General features: G+C 42.9%; 1 protein-coding gene across 1 annotated transcript in view; it reads left to right on the top strand.

The window, feature by feature from the left end:
- Positions 1–5,050: 5,050 nt before the first annotated feature.
- Positions 5,051–20,371, top strand: part of LOC126337074 (protein obstructor-E-like) — a 91,909-nt gene continuing 76,588 nt past the window's right edge. Inside the window, exon 1 of the mRNA XM_050001422.1 lies at positions 5,051–5,139. Within this exon, the coding sequence (XP_049857379.1) occupies positions 5,091–5,139 (49 nt within the window). The 5' untranslated portion in view covers positions 5,051–5,090. The remainder of the gene's footprint in view (positions 5,140–20,371) is intronic.

Raw genomic sequence — 20,371 nt, 5'->3', positions numbered from 1 at the left:
ACAAATTACCCATTTTTTCTGAAATTGTAATCATTTGTTTGTCTGTTCTTCTACATCACAACTGCCTATTTCCGTCTCATTTAGATAATTCCTTCGTGGTTCATCGTTTTTTCTCCCCTTTGAGTGTATTCCTCGTCCATGACATATTTCAGAAACAAGACTTCATGAGGAAATAAATTTAACTTCAAAGCTTGTAACCGTATAAAGCTTAGGTGACAAGATTATCAAAATATTGGCTCTCTATTGAAAGCAATTGGCACCTCTTAATGAAGTAATGGCGTATGACTTAGTTGATAGACCTCGTCTGTCAAGAGAGGCATTGCCTTGTCGTTATTCGAGAGGTGTGTGGGTGTGCCGACACATTCACTCACTCTCTCCGGTTTATATACACAATCCTTAGCAATACAAACGTGACACCAATCTGCCGAAACATTCATCACACAACAGTGACTGAAGAACAGAGACCTTACGTCAGCGTCTCCATATGTCCCACGAATACCCATGAAAGAGAGTCACATCTTTTGAATTCACAAATATACGAAGATCCATACTGTCATAGTCTCCCTGACTTGAGTACAACGCACAGAATGTTCATACAACGATGCGAAACTCTTAGAAAGATTTGTCTTTGGGATGTTGTTCTACTCGGGCGTCACACTAACTTGAATGGCGGTGGTGTCGTTGACACGTTGAACTTGTATGTGAATTTCTGCAGTATGTGGTTTCGTAGCAGGTTCGTGTTCATAACACCAAACTGTGATGTTTTTTTCTTTTTTTTCAGAAAAGAATTGTCCACATTTTGCCTTTCAATCGAGTCACAGCAGGCGTCCACACGTCATATTTGTTGTTGTTGTTGTCTTCAGTCCTGAGACTGGTTTGATGCAGCTCTCCATGCTACTCTATCCTGTGCAAGCTTCTTCATCTCCCAGTACCTACTGCAACCTACATCCTTCTGAAACTGCTTACTGTATTCATCTCTTGGTCTCCCTCTACGATTTTTACCCTCCACGCTGCCCTCCAATGCTACATCTGTGATCCCTTGATGCCTCAAAACATGTCCTACCAACCGATCCCTTCTTCTAGCCAAGTTGTGCCACAAACTTCTCTTCTCCCCAATCCTATTCAATACCTCCTCATTAGTTACGTGATCTGTCCACCTTATCTTCAGCATTCTTCTGTAGCACCACATTTCGAAAGCTTCTATTCTCTTCTTGTCAAAACTAGTTATTGTCCATGTTTCACTTCCATACATGGCTACACTCCAAACAAATACTATCAGAAACGACTTTCTGGCACGTAAATCTATACTCGATGCTATCAAATTTCTCTTCTTCAGAAATACTCTCCTTGCCATTGCCAGTCTACATTTTGTATCCTCTCTACTTCGACCATCATCAGTTATTTTACTTCCTAAATAGCAAAACTCCTTTACTACTTTAAGTGTCTCATTTCCTAATCTAATTCCCTCAGCATCACCCGATTTAATTTGACTACATTCAATTATCCTCGTTTTGCTTTTGTTGACGTTCATCTTATATCCTCCTTTCAAGACACTATCCATTCCGTTCAACTGCTCTTCCAAGTCCTTTGTCGTCTCTGACAGAATTACAATGTCATCGGCGAACCTCAAAGCTTTTATTTCTTCCCCATGAATTTTACTACCTACTCCAAATTTTTCTTTTGTTTCCTTTACTGCTTGCTCAATATACAGATTGAATAACATCGGGGAGAGGCTACAACCCTGCCTCACTCCATTCCCAACCACTGCTTCCCTTTCATGCCCCTCGACTCTTATGACTGCCATCTGGTTTCTGTACAATTTGTAAATAGCCTTTCGCTCCCTGTATTTTACCCCTGCCACCTTTAGAATTTGAAAGAGAGTATTCCAGTCAACATTGTCAAAAGCTTTCTCTAAGTCTACAAATGCTAGAAACGTAGATTTGCCTTTTCTTAATCTTTCTTCTAAGATAAGTCGTAAGGTCAGTATTGCCTCACGTGTTCCAACATTTCTGCGGAATCCAAACTGATCCTCCCCGAGGTCCGCATCTACCAGTTTTTCCATTCGTCTGTAAAGAATTCGCGTTAGTATTTTGCAGCTGTGACTTATTAAACTGATAGTTCGGTAATTTTCACATCTGTCAGCACCTGCTTTCTTTGGGATTGGAATTATTATATTTTCTTGAAGTCTGAGGGTATTTCGCCTGTCTCATACATCTTGCTCACCAGATGGTAGAGTTTTGTCATGACTGGCTCTCCCAAGGCCGTCAGTAGTTCTAATGGAATGTTGTCTACTCCGGGGGCCTTGTTTCGACTCAGATCTTTCAGTGCTCTGTCAAACTCTTCACGCACTATCGTATCTCCCATTTCGTCTTCATCTACATCCTCTTCCATTTCCATAATGTTGTCCTCAAGTACATCGCCTTTGTATAAATCTTCTACATACTCCTTCCACCTTTCTTCTTTCCCTTCTTTGCTTAGAACTGGGTTTCCATCTGAGCTCTTGGTATTCATACACGTGGTTCTCTTCTCTCCAAAGGTGTCTTTAATTTTCCTGTAGGCAATATCTATCTTACCCCTAGTGAGATACGCTTCTACATCCTTACATTTGTCCTCTAGCCATGCCTGCTTAGCCATTTTGCACTTCCTGTCGATCTCATTTTTGAGACGTTTGTATTCCTTTTTGCCTGCTTCATTTATTACATTTTTATATTTTCTCCTTCCATCAATTAAATTCAATATTTCTTCTGTTACCCAAGGATTTCTAGCAGCCCTCGTCTTTTTACCTACTTTATCCTCTGCTGCCTTCACTACTTCATCCCTCAGAGCTACCCATTCTTCTTCTACTGTGTTTCTTTCCCCCATTCCTGTCAATTGTTCCCTTATGCTCTTCTTGAAACTCTGTACAACCTCTGGTTCTTTCAGCTTATCCAGATCCCATGTCCTTAAATTCCCACCTTTTTACAGTTTCTTCAGTTTTAACCTACAGGTCATAACCAATAGATTGTGGTCAGAGTCCACATCTGCCTCTGGAAATGTCTTACAATTTAAAACCTGATCCCTAAATCTCTGTCTTACCATTATATAATCTATCTGATATCTTTTAGTATCTCCAGGATTCTTCCATGTGTACAACCTTCTTTTACGATTCTTGAGCCAAGTTTTAGCTATGGTTAAGTTATACTCTGTGCAAAATTCTACCAGACGGCTTCCTCTTTCATTTCTTAGCCCCAATCCATAATCACCTACTATGTTTCCTTCTCTCCCTTTTCCTACTCTCGAATTCCAGTCATCCATGACTACTAAATTTTCGTCTCTCTTCACTACCTGAATAATGTCTTTTATCTCATCATACATTTCTTCAATTTCTTCGTCATCTGCAGAGCTAGTTGGCATATAAATTGTACTACTGTAGTAGGTGTGGGCTTTTGCATCTATCTTGGCCACAATAATGTGTTCACTTTGCTGTTTGTAGTAGCTTACCTGCATTCCTATTTTCCTATTCATTATTAAACCTACTCCTGCATTACCCCTATTTGACTTTGTATTTATAGCCCTGTAGTCACCTGATCAAAATTCTTGTTCCTCCTGCCACCGAACTTCACTAATTTCCACTATATCTAACTTTAACCTGTCCATTTCCCTTTTTAAATTTTCTAACCTACCTGCCCGATTAAGGGATCTGACATTCCACGCTCCGATCCGTAGAACGCCAGTTTTCTTTCTCCTGATAACGACGTCCTCCTGAGTAGTCCCCGCCCGGAGATCCAAATGGGGGACTATTTTACCTTCGGAATATTTTACCCAAGAGGACGCCATCATCATTTAACCATACAGTAAAGCTGCATGCCCTCGGGAAAAATTACGGCCGTAGTTTCCCCTTGCTTTCAGCCGTTCGCATTACCAGCACAGCAAGGCCGTTTTGGTTATGTTACAAGGCCAGATCAGTCAATCATCCATACTGTTGCCCCTGCAACTACTGAAAAGGCTGCTGCCCCTCTTCAGGAACCACACGTTTGTCTGGCCTCTTAACAGATACCCCTCCGTTGTGGTTGCACCTACTGTATTTCTGAGGCACGCAAGCCTCCCCAGCAACGGCAAGGTCCATGGTGCATGGGGGTGGGGGGTCATATTTGTTCAGGAGTCAAAATATGCGAGACAAATTTTGCACATATTTTTCTCGCTTGAAAACAGTCTGGAAGTTGTCTTGAACACTTGACCTAGAGATGTAGCTTCATTGTGATTTACGACACAACAAAGTTGACATACTACGGCCTCACGTCGCTTATGTGCCAGGAATAAAATCAATGCTGGAACTTTTTACACGAACGGTGTAGAATGCGAGTCCGAGCCCAGTACATAGTTTTCATCTGCCGAGGAAATTCAGTCTCTGGTAGATTGCGAACTGCCAGACTCCAGAGTCCTGGCGATTTATTTTGCTACGTAGTTGTCTCCCTGTAGTTCGTGGAGGTCACACTCTCCACTTCTTAGGGAAAACTAATACATTCGTACTTCCCACAGAAATATTAGGCATAAGCTTTCTATCTATCACGCGAATATCCGTCCTTTGCAAATTTTGCTTAACATTCCTTCACCAAGATCAGAATTTTTTTTTAAGTGTCTCTAGAACCGCCCGTCTCTTCGAAAGAAGTAGTTGACATTTAAAATGTTAACACAAATGTCACCAGCCAGCGGATGGAATGTGAAGCCGCAGCCTCCCGTCGACATACTTTTTTATGGTCTTCATTTGTATGAAAGATAGGTAATAGAAACGACTCTTCTTCGCCAGTAGGGCTGTATTTTGTAACAGGCGTAGGAGCTGACTTGTAGGAGTAGTCATAAAGAAAGCCCCTCTACTGTCTGAAGGAGCCCTGTGGTCACCAGACGGTTCCACGAGCTGAGGTTGCGGGAAGAAAATAAAACACGTGGAGTGCGGAGACGTCCATGAATCACGGGATGAGAAGAGAAACGCACGTGCGGTACCTGTTAGCCTTCCCGACCGCGGTTGGATAACGCAGCCAGCGCCCCTGGGGGAAGCTGCGTTAAGTAACCGCCGGCGCGCGCGGGAAAGATGGGTGACAGTCGCCGGCGAGATGTTCAAGCGGACGGTCGCGATCGTAGCCGTGGCGCTCGCCGCCCAGGGTAAGATGTCACGTCCCCCTGCAGTAGCGCTGCTGCGACTAACGGCCATTCTGCGACGCTTCGAGCACAAGCACTGTTCCGTACTCCCTAAAGGCTAGCGTGACCAGCTCTCCGGGATCTCCTATATTATACTTTTTTTTTTTTTAATTCTCCCGACTCCGGTACTGACCGCTTATTCCTTCCGTCTATTTCGTCAGTGTTCACTATTATCAATATGAATCCCGTGAATTACTAGGCCTATCGATAGTTCAAATTCCTTGACCGAGAGATCTCGAAAAGTTTTTCTTATAATAACCGATACAATTGTCGACGTGTAGTCTTCTTCCTGTTCGTGCGTCTACGGAAAGAAGACGGTTTGGCTTAGAGGGAATGCAACGAGTGGAGAAAGATTGGCATAGCCTACGCGTCCAGAAGAGCCATGGTAGGGGGGATACTTACTTGCTTTTCGGTCAGTATTGGCAACTCACGGATGCGCTAACCTTGTACCGATGTGCAGCTGCCGTATAAATAACACAAGGAAGTAAAAAGGAGCCGCTAAAGTGGATTATAGAGATATTCAGTCGTTACATTATTTATTTCTCACGTACGTTTTCATTTGCGTCTAAAATGAATCAGTTTTCATCACATCATCTGCTCACGCAGTGAAAACTGATTTGTAGAAACAAAGCATGCCAGTTTTTTTTTTTTTCGCCCATTCCGAGAAAAATGCGATGTAGTTGTACAGTTGTCATTTATTGCAACTGAATCTCCTTTAAGGCCCCCCTTGAAATCATGGCCAGATGTTGGTCATCTCCCTAAAACCATAACCGAATGTTGGCCACCCTCATACGAGCAACGGATCGCAGCAGTCTGGCCGTAAATCGCACGCGTGTGTGTGCAGACTGCAGCGAGTGGTCGCTGCTCGATGAATCTCAGGCGATGTATCGTCTGCGGTTATATGGCTAGCTTGCAGCGACCAGTTTGTCTATTAAGCGAGGTTGTGTACTTGTGTTAAGTTTCGGTATGGCCTCATGCCGTAAGGACTTTACGTTGGAATTTGTGGAGTTATTCAGGGAACACGACCACTCTCAAGAGTGGAAGTCAAAGAAGGAGTCGTAACGTTAAGAAGGGATACAAATATATATACATGTACATTCTGAAAACCACTGGAAATGGATGAAAAAGTGTACTTTCGATGTATCACTTGTAAGGGCGTCTTCCCGATGCATTCACAAACGAACCCCGGGAAGAATGATATCTTAAACTCCTTGGCGCGCGCTGTTAGTTCGTCTAAATATTGTTTTCGCGATCCGTATGAGCTTATAGTATATTTCCACATTCATCATTTGAAGCTGGTTCTTAAAACTTGTTAAGTAGGCTTTTGCGGAGTAGTTTGCGACTGCCATTTTAGTATCTTCCCATGGGCGAAACAAACCTATGGCCCTTCGTGCTATCCTTCGGCGTACAGCTTCAATATCCCCTGTCAGTCTAATTTTGTACGGCTCCCAGTCACTTGAGCAATGTTCTAGGATGGGTAACACGCTTGTTTTGTAACCAATCTCCTTTCTAGATTGATTTCCCCGTATCGTATGAATGAACCGAAGCCAGGCAGCTACTTTGCCTACGAGCTCCTTCACAGACCGTGGAGGCTCAAGGAATGCCTACCGGCCGCCGTGTCATCCTCTGCCTTGCGGTGTCATACGGATGCGGTATGGTAGGGCATATGGTGAGCACATCGCTCTCCCAGCAGTTTTGCCGATCTTTCAGGCCGTGAAGCCACCAATGTTCCGTCAAGTAGCTCCTCAATTGGCATCACGAGGCTGAGTGCACCCCTAACAGTCCTCCGACTAAGGAAAAACCCTTAGCACCACCGGGAATCGAACCCGGATCCTCCACGTGGCAGCTATCGTAGCTTAAATACTCATTGTTAAGATATAAGACTAATAAATTGAGAAGGAACTGAGAACCTTAAGACAAACTGGAAGTATGTACTCAACGGACTTGCCATTACAGAAACATACGTTTCCTGTAAAAATGCATACACTCCCAAAGAAAAGCGTTCCAACATAACTTTAATGTACCTCAACTCCAGTTTCTTAATCAGTGGCATAATGTGATTAGCTATCACCGCTGCTGAACATAGCAGTACGTTTACCACGGCAGGACTTCACGGCACACAGTCGTTCAAAATAATACTAATAGTTCAAGTTAATTGGTAAATCGTTCGTATGTGGTGGCGTCGAAGAGAGCGACTGACTGACATCAATTAATTGTTCGTATGTGGGGCCATTAGTACGTTTTGTTACTCGCATATTTTCTTTCCACGCAGTATTTGGTTCCAATTTGTCACTCTGATTGGACCTATCGTCTATGACAAGGAATCAGGAATTCGTTTGGTCACTATAATGTTTCCTTCCCCACATTTTTTGGCAGCCGACTGGGCCGAATGCGTAGTTTTCCTATTCCATTCTGTTGCTCTCAGGCAGGGACAGGAAGAGTCTAGAACTACAAGGAATCGAGAACTCTGTGTTCGAGAACTAAAAGAAATCAAACACACGCCCGAAAACCCAGAGCTGTTACACGAACAGCTTAGCTCCGGTGTGGGTAAACAGCGGCCCGCTAATCGTTTTTGTGCGACACGCCGGGACCGTCGGAATTTTTATGTACAATTTATATCTTTTCTCAAAAACGAGGTCAACTAATGCTTGCAATAATTTTAAAAGGTATGGCCGTCAGCCAAGCTCTCCTTTCACAGAGTTGCCCCCGAGCCAAAGCTATTGCCCTCCCCTGCTCTAACTAATAGGGGTACCATATGCTTCAGTCAAGCATTTGTCGGCAGCAGCAGTAAACTTCTCGATCTCTGATGTGTAAGTAGTGTTCCTACGTCTATGTGGCATTTCATGCCATCTGCTGCGCGTTTTAATAATAGTTCTATGTAAAGGACGTTCCATCCGTTTCTAAAATAGTTTTTCGGATAATATTTTTCCATAAGAAATGTTAAAAAAGCTTAATAGTGTGACTTGTTTTCTTTAGTACACAGTCTTTCACATCCGATGTAAGAAACCTGTAAAAGTTCTGTGGGGTAATGTTAATGCAAATAATATACATGATTGACCCATTTTTTAAATGTCTGTGAACATGACCGCAGAGGTCTCGCTTTATGTCAGTGTCTAGGGTGGTCTACAGATGTGTTCAGGTACCTCGTGGAGAGAAGTGCGACGTTGTGGTAATAAAACACATGCTTCCGTAATGTAATAAGTGGTGTGTGCCACCATCTGAACCCGGAAGAGAAGTATTACAGCGAACGTTCCGTTAGAGTGTAAAAAATTCATTTTGAAAACAGTCCCTAGACTGGGCTTTATCATTTTCTCTGCCATGTATTTTGTACGGGGACTGGAAGCCCAATAATGTAAGCATGAGAGTTTCTACCTGACTTGGTGGATCAGGGAGAGGTATAAGCTGGTGCAAGTTTCAAAGCAGACCGTGAGGCCTGATGGAAGGGCTCAGAAGGCAAGAGCATTGCTCGGGTAAAGTAAACAGCTCAGGTGTAAGCTCGGGTCTGGCACACATGTGTAATACAGGAAATTTAAGCCCATACCTTCCAAAAGCATAAAATTGAGATCGTGGCGGTAATTCTTTTTTGTTTGTGTGCTTTAGGTATGTACTATCAATTCAGACATTTTAAGCTTGTTGGTCCGAGTTGTAGGACATAATGTCAGGACACTGGAAGCTTGCTCTTGCTTCGCCTGTCCTCGCTACTCTCAACGGGCTCATAACTTTAAGCACTATTCAATAAGACGCCAGCAGTTCCACTAACGTGGTTTTCGACGAAGAAAATCTGTTGAACCTTATAGCATTTGGTACTATAGCGCACCCTTTCCATTAAAATGTGTATGGTTCTACTTGTCACTGACCGATTCTCATAGATTCCACACACATGCTAATACAAAAAAGTGATGGGCATAGTGGATGAGATGCTGAGAGAAACAGAGCTCAAATCAGATTTGCGTTTTCCGTGGTTCCCAACGTCGCATCGGATGAATGATGGAATGCTTCCATGTTGGTTTCCTGCCTCTGAGTCGTCATCAATGTGAGCTCCGCCTGTAATGACCTCAGTACCTGTGGGACGCCAAACTTCAGTCTTCCTCCTGCGCGGGGGCAAGTGCATGTGAGTCAGACAGAATAATTCAAAGTAGACTTTACAGTTTCGTCATCGACAATATGAGGATCACTGGAGGGGATCAGTGGTGTTGTTACACTGTTCTTTCAACCATTTGCCGCAAGGAATTCAGGGAAACATATGAGAATCGGAATCGTCCAAAGCCCCTAATTCTAGTCCATTGGCTTAACAAACGCAGCACCCTGATCGATCTGTGATTTGTATTAGTTCCTAGTCAAAATGTTTGCTGTTAAAAGGAGATGTTTCAGTCTTTTCAGTCTTGTTGGCAATTTCTTTCTTGTCGAAATTATTTAGACGACCCGTCATTTTGGCTATGCTGCAAGCCATTGTCTTAAACACAACGGAAATAATATGTCAACTTAGTTGGACTCTCTTGCCATATTATTTAAATTATATGTAGCAAAATAAACGTACAACACTGGGCAAAACTAACGCGAAAAGCCATCCAAAGTCCATATCTTGACTGGTCAGTGCACCTAAGCGAATGTCTTCCATTCCGTACCGTAAGTAGTAGTATCATTTATCGAAGGTGTTTCACTTATCGATGATGGTATCATACTGGTCAAGAAGATAGACACGTATTTGGAAAGTTAGTAGGGAAGGAAGGACGATTAGGGTTTTAAAGGTCCGTGGATGACGAAGTAATTAGAAAAGGAGCACAAGTCTGTTTGAGTAAGGATGGAAACGAAGTCAGCCGTGCTCATTTATATCTACTATCCCGACATTTTGCCTTAAAAGACTTAGGGAACTCACAGAAAAATCTGGATGGTAAGATGGGTGCTTGAGCCACCGACCTTCGGACTACGAATCCAGTGCGTTATCACTGCACCACCTCGCTCGTTGGGGAGTGCGTTGGGTTGAATACCAGCCCGATTAAGATTTTCCGCGGTTTTCCTAATCATTCCAGGCATCGTTTCTTCGTCTCAATCTGAATACGTGTCCTGTCTCCAATAACGCTGGTCTTGACAAGATATTAGACCACAACCTTCCTTCTTCCTTCTAGTGAAGCTTAAAATTATTTTTCAAGCGTTCATCTATTACAGTGCTCCCAGCATAAATCATTGACGTGAAACATAAGCTTTTGCTCGCGGTGAAATCTTCTTTTCAATGGCTCGTAAGAGCTTGTTACTAAATAGACTATAGCTTAGCGCATAGGATGTGCCGACCGTCTTTCTCGCTGTCTCATCAGTGTCAGGAAGCTATTGTGTGCTGCAAATAAAACGAGGAGGACGTGAGAGAGCCAAGTATTATGGTCTTCAGGAGTGAAGTTTGCAGGTAGCATAAGGAGCAGGCGCGGAGTTAAATACCGCCGAGATACGAATTTCCCGGCATTACCGCCTCAGAGATATTTCACCTGAAACCCTCAGTTATCCTTTTCAATTATCTGTCTTGTGATGTGCTACTTCTGGAACCTTAGATATTCGTTGCGAAGTTTAAGCAGTCCTATACGACGTCAGTATTACGTTTCTCTCATTGTCTTCAGCTTCTGGTAAAGTAAACGTTACAAGGAGTACGAAAATAAGATTGAAATGTTCAACTTTATGTAATACAAAATTATAAATTCGATCCTAATAACTATATAAACGGTTTAAAAAGACAGAAGTAATTTGCAGCATTAAAAATAGGATCGGGTCACATTTGACAGCTTTCGCTGGGGAGAGCGTGATTTTGTGAACATATACATAAAAATTAGCTAAAGGCAACTAAATCGTGACACTTACTTGGAAATCTTGTTCATCGAACTTCAACAGCATGTGGCGAAGATTCAAGAATATTACGTCATACTTTCAAAGTAAAATTATTGGAATTTGTGAAACATTAATGCCAGATAAATGATTCAATTTTAACAAAAAAGCTATCAGTATAACCATTGTACAAAACGAATCCCATTTTTCAGTGGTCAAGTGTCAGTAGCTAGGCGATAATTCGGTACCACTTTTCTGGAAGTTGCTAGTAACACTAGTACACTTGTTGTAAGTCTGGCTTCTTGAAATTATCGGGCCGGCCGTTGTGGCCGAGCGGTTCTAGGAGTTTCAGTCCAGAACCGCGCTGCTGCTACGGTCGCAGGTTCGAATCCTGCCTCGGGCATGGATGTGTGTGATGTCCTTAGGTTAGTTAGGTTTAAGTAGTTCTAAGTCTAGGGGACTGATGACCTCAGATGTTAAGTCCCACAGTGCTTAGAGCCATTTGAACCATTTTTAAAATTATCGGATTGAGCGCTTTCGCCTGTGGGCATGAAATCTTCCCCGTAACATAGGCTCCGAGTCGCAGAGTGCCTCAGAGCTCTGTGCTCCGACTTGTGCTCTGCTCTATATACGACGACATACCCAAGGAAAGCGGGATGCGAAATTGCTCTGCACGCCAATGATGTTGCTTTTTTTCAAGCACTGCCGCAACACAAATTACACTACTGGCCATTAAAATTGCTACACCACGAAGATGACGTGCTACAGACTCGAAATTTAACCGACAGGAAGAAGATGCTGTAATATGCAAAAGATTAGCTTTCAGAGCATTCACACAAGGTTGGCGCCGGTGGCGACACCTACAACATGCTGACATGAGGAAAGTTTCCAACCGATTTCTCATACACAAACAGCAGTTGACCGGCGTTGCCTGGTGAAACGTTGTGATGCCTCGTGTAAGGAGGAGAAATGCGTACCATCACGTTTTCGACTTTGATAAAGGTCGGGTTTTAGCCTATCGCGATTGCGCTTTATCGTATCGCGACATTGCTGCTCTCGTTGGTCGAGATCCAATGACTGTTAGCAGAATATGGAATAGGTGGGCTCAGGAGGGTAGTACGGAACTCCGTGCTGGATCCCAACGGCCTCGTATCACTAGCAGTCTAGATGCAGCCATCTTATCCGCATGGCTGTAACGGATCGTGCAGCCTCGTCTCGATCCCTGAGCCAACAGATGGGGACGTTTGCAAGACAACAACCATCTGCACGAACAGTTCGACAATGTTGGCAGCAGCCTGGACTATCAACTCGGAGACCATGGCTGCGGTTACCCCTGACGCTGCATCATAGCCAGGAGCGCCTGCGATGGTGTACTCAACGACGAACCTGGGTGCACGAATGGGAAAACGTCATTTTTTCGGATGAATCCAGTTTCTGTTTACAGCATCATGATGTTCGCATCCATGTTTGGCGACATCGCGGTGAACGCACATCGGAAGCGTGTATTCGTCATTGCCATACTGGCGTATCACCCGGCGTGATGGTATGGGGTTCCATTGGTTACACGTCTCGGTCACCTCTTGTTCTCATTGACGGCACTTTGGACAGTAGACGTTACATTTCTGATGTGTTACGACCTGTGGCTCCACCCTTCATTCGGTCCCTGCGAAATCCTACAGGATAATGCACGACCGCATGTTGCAGGTCCTGTACGGGCCTTTCTGGATACATAAAACGTTCGATTCCTGCCCTGGCCAGAATATTCTCCTGGTCTCTCACCAATTGAAAACGTCTGGTTAATGGTGGCCGAGCAACTGGCTCGTCACAATAGTCTTGATGAACTGTAGTATCGTGTTGAAGCTGCATGAGCATCTGTATCTGTACACGCCACCCAAGCTGTGTTTGGCTCAATGCCCAGGCATATCAAGGCCGTTATTACGGCCAGATGTGGTTGTTCTGGGTACTGATTTCTCAGGATCTATGAACCCAAATTGCGTGAAAATGTAATCACATGTCAGTTCTAGTATAATATATTTGTCCAAAGAATACCCGTTTATCATCTGTATTTCTTCTTGGTGTAGCAACTTTAATGGCCAGTAGTGTACATAGCCAGGCATCTCCAAAGACATGCGGGCAAAATCTTCCAGGAAGGTGAAATAAACAACAACAAAAGCCAAGCACTTCTATTCTCTATCAGGCTCAAGCACCCAAACCGCCGTATCTCGATTGATGACATAAACTTGACTAAGTGTGGCTCAGTACAATATTCTCGCCTCAAGTTTGACAAGACGTATGCGTTTTTGAAACTGACAGGCTACCTGACGACCAAAAGCTGCTCACACATTTACGTCTGTACTCCAAAAACCACCTCACGGTGTGCGGCTGAGGGTTTTTCCAGTTACTTTGCCCTCCTTCCCTGTTTCATTCGTAAACGGCGCGTGCGAAGAATGGTTGTCGATAAACTTCTGTGTTTCTGTGGCTTTTCTCGTTGTGGTCATTTTACGAAGCCTTTGTGCGAAGAAGTATTATGTTTCCCGATTGATCCCGGAAAGAACTCTCTTGTAATTTCAGTAGTAAACCGTTTTGTGAGCATCTCTGTAACGCTCCGGCGCGGACTAAACGATATTGTGATGAAGGGCTCCGCTTTTCGTTGGATCTTCTCTAGCTCTTCTATTAGTCCAAACCGGTAAACGTTCCACACTGATGATACTGATACTTAAGGCGGAAAATGTAAACATTTACTTAAAAATTATTACAGCCATATTTATTAATGTACAAATCTAAAATATTGCTTGTGTAAGGCAAAACAGCTGCGTTTTAAGAAAAAATATAATAAAATATGCAGGATTAAAATGTTGCCAGAAATTTGAATTTTTAACTTTTTATTGTCTTTTTCTTATAAAAATCCGTAACTCAAATTCTAAACATGTAATTAATCTGAAAATTTTATTGTAGGTTATAAGACCACTGAACTGCAGTTATTAATTTATGGTACAAATTGTAGCATTAACAGGGTTTTTAATTTTGCACATACAAAATCAACTGTTTTTTTACGTACAATCATCTAAAAACCAGAATGTAATTGCAGGAGCTCGTATTTTTAGTTGCAGGGAGAAAGCAACAAATTGCGAACAATTCCTGAAAATTTCATAGCATTAGGGCATATACTTTTTGAGAAAATGCTTCCAATAACGTAAAAATGTAAAACAGGAAAAATGAGATTCAAAGATTTTCTCCTCATACTTCTACATGTAATAAGCTTACCTCAATTTTAAAATCCTCCATACTGATACTCCTCATCCTCCAGGTTTCTCTTCTCTCCTCTTCGAATCTGCCTGGCCTTCTCTCCTCTTCGAATCTGCCTGGCCTGTGTTTGCAGGTAAGACCCTGATCTGTAGGCTTTCTTGACTCTGGTCTCGTCGATGGTGTAAAATGCTTCTGTTGTAAACACACCAGGATCTATACCAACTCTCCTTAGCACTTCAGTTCTGACATTATTTACGTTATTGTAACATAAAACTGCATCATAGGCACCTATTCTGAGTACTTCAAGCACACAGAATATCCTTTTTGAGCATCTAATTCAAATTAAATTATTGAGGCTTCCATTTGCATTTTGTGTCTTTCCGTGAAGACACTTCCTCAATAAATCAGGGTCTGCAAGAAACCTGAATGTTAATTGCATTCATAACAGGTTCTGGTAATGAGTGTTTATGTGACTACGTCTCATTTCTGTTGTTGAACCTACACCAACCGTCTTTCGGACACAGAGTGTGCATTGGTGTTTGGTCAGTGGATAGTTTTTTGGAAAAGTGCCCACACAGCACGCCTCATTGCCTCTAAATTATGTTTTTTTCCTGATAGCTCTCCCATTAAATAACAGAAAAGGATGAATTTGCTTCAGAGTAAGCCTGCCTTTTCCTCCTAGTGATTTTCCATACTCAAGTACTTCACCTTCCTTCTCTTTCAGCCTACCACCAAGCCTCTTTTGGATGTGGCCAACACATTCCATCTTTTCTGTTGTTGTATTGTACAGATTTTTATCTGTTACAGCTTTGAACGAAGAGGAGTCCCCATCACTATGGTATTTAGTATACCTAACAACGTACTGGTCCTCAGATCTGCTGAACACCCTCTCAACTGCAGCAGCCTCCATGCCCCCACTTCAGCCACTATAATTTTCAGACCATGCTACTGCATGCTCTTCTTGCCACAGTTTCTGTCTTCGTTGTTGAACATTTTCCTTTTTGCGCACTGGTGGCAGTATTTCGACATAATTTCTACATATAAATCTTTACCTGAGTCAATACCAATAACAGATGCAACAGAAATGTGTGACTCCTATTCATACAGGTCCCATTTACAGACACACACATGTCAGTTACATTTTTAGGAGATTCACTATCATGAATATATACACTAGGGTCTATTTCTTTTTGGTTTATTTACAACAATTCCTCCACTGTAGTTTCCCAAATGTCAGGAAGGTGAGGGTGGCCCCCAGTGCAGTGAATCCGAGATTACTGTAGGAGCCAAAAATTCTAAAGTGATTTTGTATCTCGCTGGAGAACGGGTCACTGTTGTGGCTGACTGCAGACGTCGCAACTCTCACCCTTAAACGTCACCAGTTTAACAACTTAAAGGTATTTCTAATGCTGCTACCACGATAAAATTCACACACGACATGGATTAAACTGTGTATATCAAGAAAATAATATTTTTGAAAAATCGTTTTCTTGGATCAGAATCCGTTATATCACCCCTTAAGAATCGATCTTACAAATATTTTGTAAGCCACTTATGTCTTGGATGAATTACATTTCCTTAAGATTCTCTCTATGATTCTCAGCTTGACATTTGCTTTGCCAACAGTTTTTTTGTTGTTGTGATTATTCCAGTATATGTCGTCCCAGTTGGTTACTCCTAAGTATCAATGTTTCCAATTATTTGTCATCAATACCGAAGTTGAACAGTAGTGGATTTCCTCGCTTATTTATGCGCAGTACCTTACATTTATTTACGTTTATAATTGGCTGGCACCAAGGGAAGGGAAGGGAAAGGGGGGGGGGGCAGGTAGGGCATCCGGCCACCCCTTAAACTAACCAATCCGTTAATTAACACGGCGACCCTGCGTCGATGCGAGACAAAGGCGCCGGCCTCTGGTGGCCGAGCGGTTCTAGGTGCTTCAGTCTGGAACCGGGCGACCGCTACGGTCGCAGGTCCGAATCCTGCCTCGGGCATGGGCGTGTGTGATGTCCTTAGGTTAGTTAGGTTTAATTAGTTCTACGTTCTAGGGGACTGATGACCTGAGATGTTAAGCCCCATAGTGCTCAGAGCCATTTGAACCATTTTGAGACAAAGGCACCGGAAAAAGAAGAGATGCCTCTTTAGACTAAGATGCACTGATCAGCAGACTGCGACGCGCGATTTGCGGTATCACGACAACTGTACACTTGACTGGCATATGGTAAGTCCGATTTAAAGTGGCTGACATTTGACGGCTACCGTGCTGGGCTGCTTCCGCAATCTGTATACAGAAAGTAGGGGTTGTACTGGCATTGTCAATTGCCGCTGTGTTACCACCTCGCTGCGCAAGAGGTTTTACCTGCCAGTTTTCAGCGAGCCCCTATAGTATGAGATTCGTGTACGTTCAGTTTCGCGTGCCTTTCGATAAGCGATAAAAGCAGTCAAAATTATGGTGTAAGGGAGAAACTATAGGCATTTATACAATACGTGGGTTCCAGAATTTTTACGTGACTTTTGTAAGAGATAGAGCATTTAAATTCCGTACTTGTTAAGAGTTAAATATTAACAAAACGGCAATAAAAGTCATTTTCCGACGGTTATATTTGACAAACGCAACACTGTTGCCAACTTTCGAAACATCAATTGTCAGTGGAGGATTTTGATACTGAAACACAAAGAATTTCAGTGAGTTCAGTTGTTTTCGAGATACGGTTTGATAAGTTTGAAGCTCTTCATCGTATGGGAAAATTTCACCTGTTTCAAATGGCTCTGAGCACTATGGAACTTAACTTCTGAGGTCATCAGTCCCCTAGAACTTAGAACTACTTGAACCTAACTAACCTAAGGACATCACACACATCCATGCCCGACGCAGGATTCGAACCTCCGACAGTAGCGGTGGCGCGTTTCCAGACTGTAGCGCCTAGAACCGATCGGCTACCGCGGCCGGCTTCACCTGTTTCAAAAATATTAACGTAACTCTGCTTCTAATTAAAATTAAAAGCAATTTTGTACGCTTAGAAACTTTACAGAGGTCTACAGCACGCGCGAATTACAGATTTATTACGGGATTATTGTAGGAGAAATAAATTCTAAAGTGATTTCGTATGTCACCGGAGACCACGTCGCTGCTGTGGCTGGCTGCAGACAACGTCGCTATTCTCACTTCTTAAACGTCACATGCCAGATTATTTTAATTCCAATATATTTATATAAAAGTGACGAATGTATGTAATGTGCAGTTCAAGCGTGCCGCTTAAAGCAACGTTTACCATTTGAGCCCGTCAGCCGCCGAAATTTTATCCGAGTAGTTGGTGACGTGCCTGACGTGCCTTTAGGACCCACGGAGTGATGGGAGCACGTGCGGGCTCTGGCGGTCAGCTCCTGGACGCGTCCAGAGTCTTCCATAACGGGTTCCGTGTCGGCTTAACGTCAAGGACAGGTCAGGAGGCGGCCGTACGGGAGAAATCAGCAGTTACGACCCGCGCCCTCGCCCACACAACTTTCACCCGGCTGTTTCGACACTCGGCGCGTCTTCATTTACATACATCTGCCTTGCACCAGCCTCCCCTGTCGCGCCTGTCGCTGTCACACTTGTCTGCTTCCTGGAAAACCAGCGTAGATCCGAATCTTCTATTCGGTCTTCTTTCTTATTGCTACGGTTTAATTTCCTACTTTATATATGGCTTTAAAAACTGAATTAGAGTGATTAAGAGCAACCACGGACATCTTTCTCATACGAGATCAGTACTTATGACACCATCCACGTCGTATTGTGTGGTCTTCCTGGCGTAATAATGTAGGCTTCCGTAACTTTTGGTATTTCAAACACGGCGTGCAGTTACTCCATTTTCACATCGTTGATCATAAAGAAATGAACAACCGCGTAAAATAACTTGTACAAAGGCCTTCTCTTCACCTTTATCTATACTCCACAAGCCATCTTGCGGAGTGTAGCGGAGAGAACTTCTGGTAACGCTATACAGGGTGTTACAAAATGGTACGCCCAAACTTTCAGGAAACATTCCTCACACACAAAGAAAGAAAATATGGTATGTAAACATGTGTACGGAAACGCTTACTTTCCATGTTAGAGCTCATTTTATTACTTCTCTTCAAATCACATTAATCATGGAATGGAAACACACAGCAACAGACCGTACCAGCGTGACTTCAAACACTTTGTTACAGGAAATGTTCAAAATGTCCTCCGTTAGCGAGGATACATATATCCACCCTCCATCGCATGGAATCCCTGATTCACTGATGCAGCCCTGGAGAATGGCGTATTGTATCACAGCCGTCCACAATACGAGCACGAAGAGTCTCTACATTTGGTACTGGGTTTGCTTAGACAAGAGCTTTCAAATGCCCCCATAAATGAAAGTCAAGAGGGTTGAGGTCAGGAGAGCGTGGAAGCCATGGAATTGGTCCGCCTCTACCAATCCTGACGAAACTAAAATGAGCCCTAACATGGAAATTAAGCGTTTCCGGACACATGTCCACATAACATTTTTTCTTTATTAGTGTGTGAGGAATGTTCCCTGAAAGTTTGGCCGTACCTTTTTGTAACACCCTGTATATTCCCCACTTTCCTGTTCCGTTCGAGAATAACGCGTGGGAAGAACAGCTGTCGATAAACTTCCCTATGAGCTCCAGTTTCTCTGATTTTCTCGTTGTGGCGATTTCGTGAGACCTATGTGAAAGGAAGTAATATGCTGCCCAATTCTTCTTCAACGTACGTTCAAATGGCTCCAAGCACTATGGGACTTAACATCTGAGGTCACCAGTCCCTTAGACTTCGAACTACTTAAACCTAACTAACCTAAGAACATCACACACATCCGTGCCAGAGGCAGGATTCGAACCTGCGCCCGTAGCAACACCGCGGTTCCGGACTGAAGCGCTTAGAACCGCTCGGCCACACCGGCAGGCAAATGATTTCTATTCAGTTATTCTACCAATGAATCTCAGCCTGGTATCCGTTTTTCCACATTTAGTTTCATGTAGTCATACCTCTTTAGTTCACTTCGGGCGGTTACTTCTTAATGTTTTTCAGTAGTTTTTTCAGTGGTTTATCTCTAAGAGTGTACCTGAACAGTAATGAGTCACTGCTGTAATTTAAGCGCAGTTAAGTTACATTTATTTACAGATTATCTGCCAGGAAGTTACATTTTTATACATTCATGGTCAATTGGCAGTCCCTCCATCTGCACCTTGTATCTGACAGGAATTTGCTTTTGTGTCATATAAAAGTCCTCTTTTGAGCACGCCCCATTTTATGGACCAATGAAGAATTTTTTATTACTTAATCGCTATCCTGGAACCCGACTCCAGTTGCAGGTTGCCTGTCTAAGGCAAACATAGGCAAAAAAACTGATTTTCAGTATTTTACGTAATTATTGATCGAATTTAAAATTTAAAATGTTGTCATAATCTACTCATTAAGAGGTATAACCCTGTGTTCAAAGTTTAACATAATGAGACAAGTATTACAGTTAGAAACTGTGTGTTTGTCTTGCGGCAGCATAACTGACGGCGCGCATATACACGGATTTTATTTATGCAGTATTTTGGAATGAGAACACTTCTAACAACCTTTACACATAATATCAAACCTTTGTAATACTTCTTATCGCCGGCCGTGTGGCCAAGCGGTTCTAGGCGCTTCAGTCTGGAACCGTGCGACCGCTACGGCCGCAGGCTCGAATCTTGCCTCGGGCTTGGATGAGTGCGATGTCCTTTGGTTAGTTATCTTTAAGTAGTTCTAAGTTCTAGGGGACTGATGACCACAGATGTCAACTCCCATAGTGCTCAGAGCCATTTGAACCATTTTTGATACTTCTTCACGCTGACATCCCCCACAGAATGCTGAAAGGAAGAAATTTTATCGCTTACTACATTTTCACTGTTCACGCAGTCAAGATTTAGCATAAATCATGTTTGAATTTATTGCTTATTTACTACCGACAGTATCCACATATATAATTGAATGTACCTGCAACGTTATATCATTGTACGACACATAGTTAAGGAGATATAACGACACCAACATTTAGATGCATGAAGCACTTGCTGTTGCATAAAATGGCACGCGGTATAACTTTAAAAACACGCAAGATGTTTTAATTTATTACCTCTT

The sequence above is a fragment of the Schistocerca gregaria genome, chromosome 1, assembly GCF_023897955.1.
Source record: "Schistocerca gregaria isolate iqSchGreg1 chromosome 1, iqSchGreg1.2, whole genome shotgun sequence".
In the NCBI taxonomy this organism is placed as follows: domain Eukaryota; kingdom Metazoa; phylum Arthropoda; class Insecta; order Orthoptera; family Acrididae; genus Schistocerca; species Schistocerca gregaria.
Note: the sequence above shows the minus strand (reverse complement) of the source record. Positions and strands in the feature narration are given on the sequence as shown.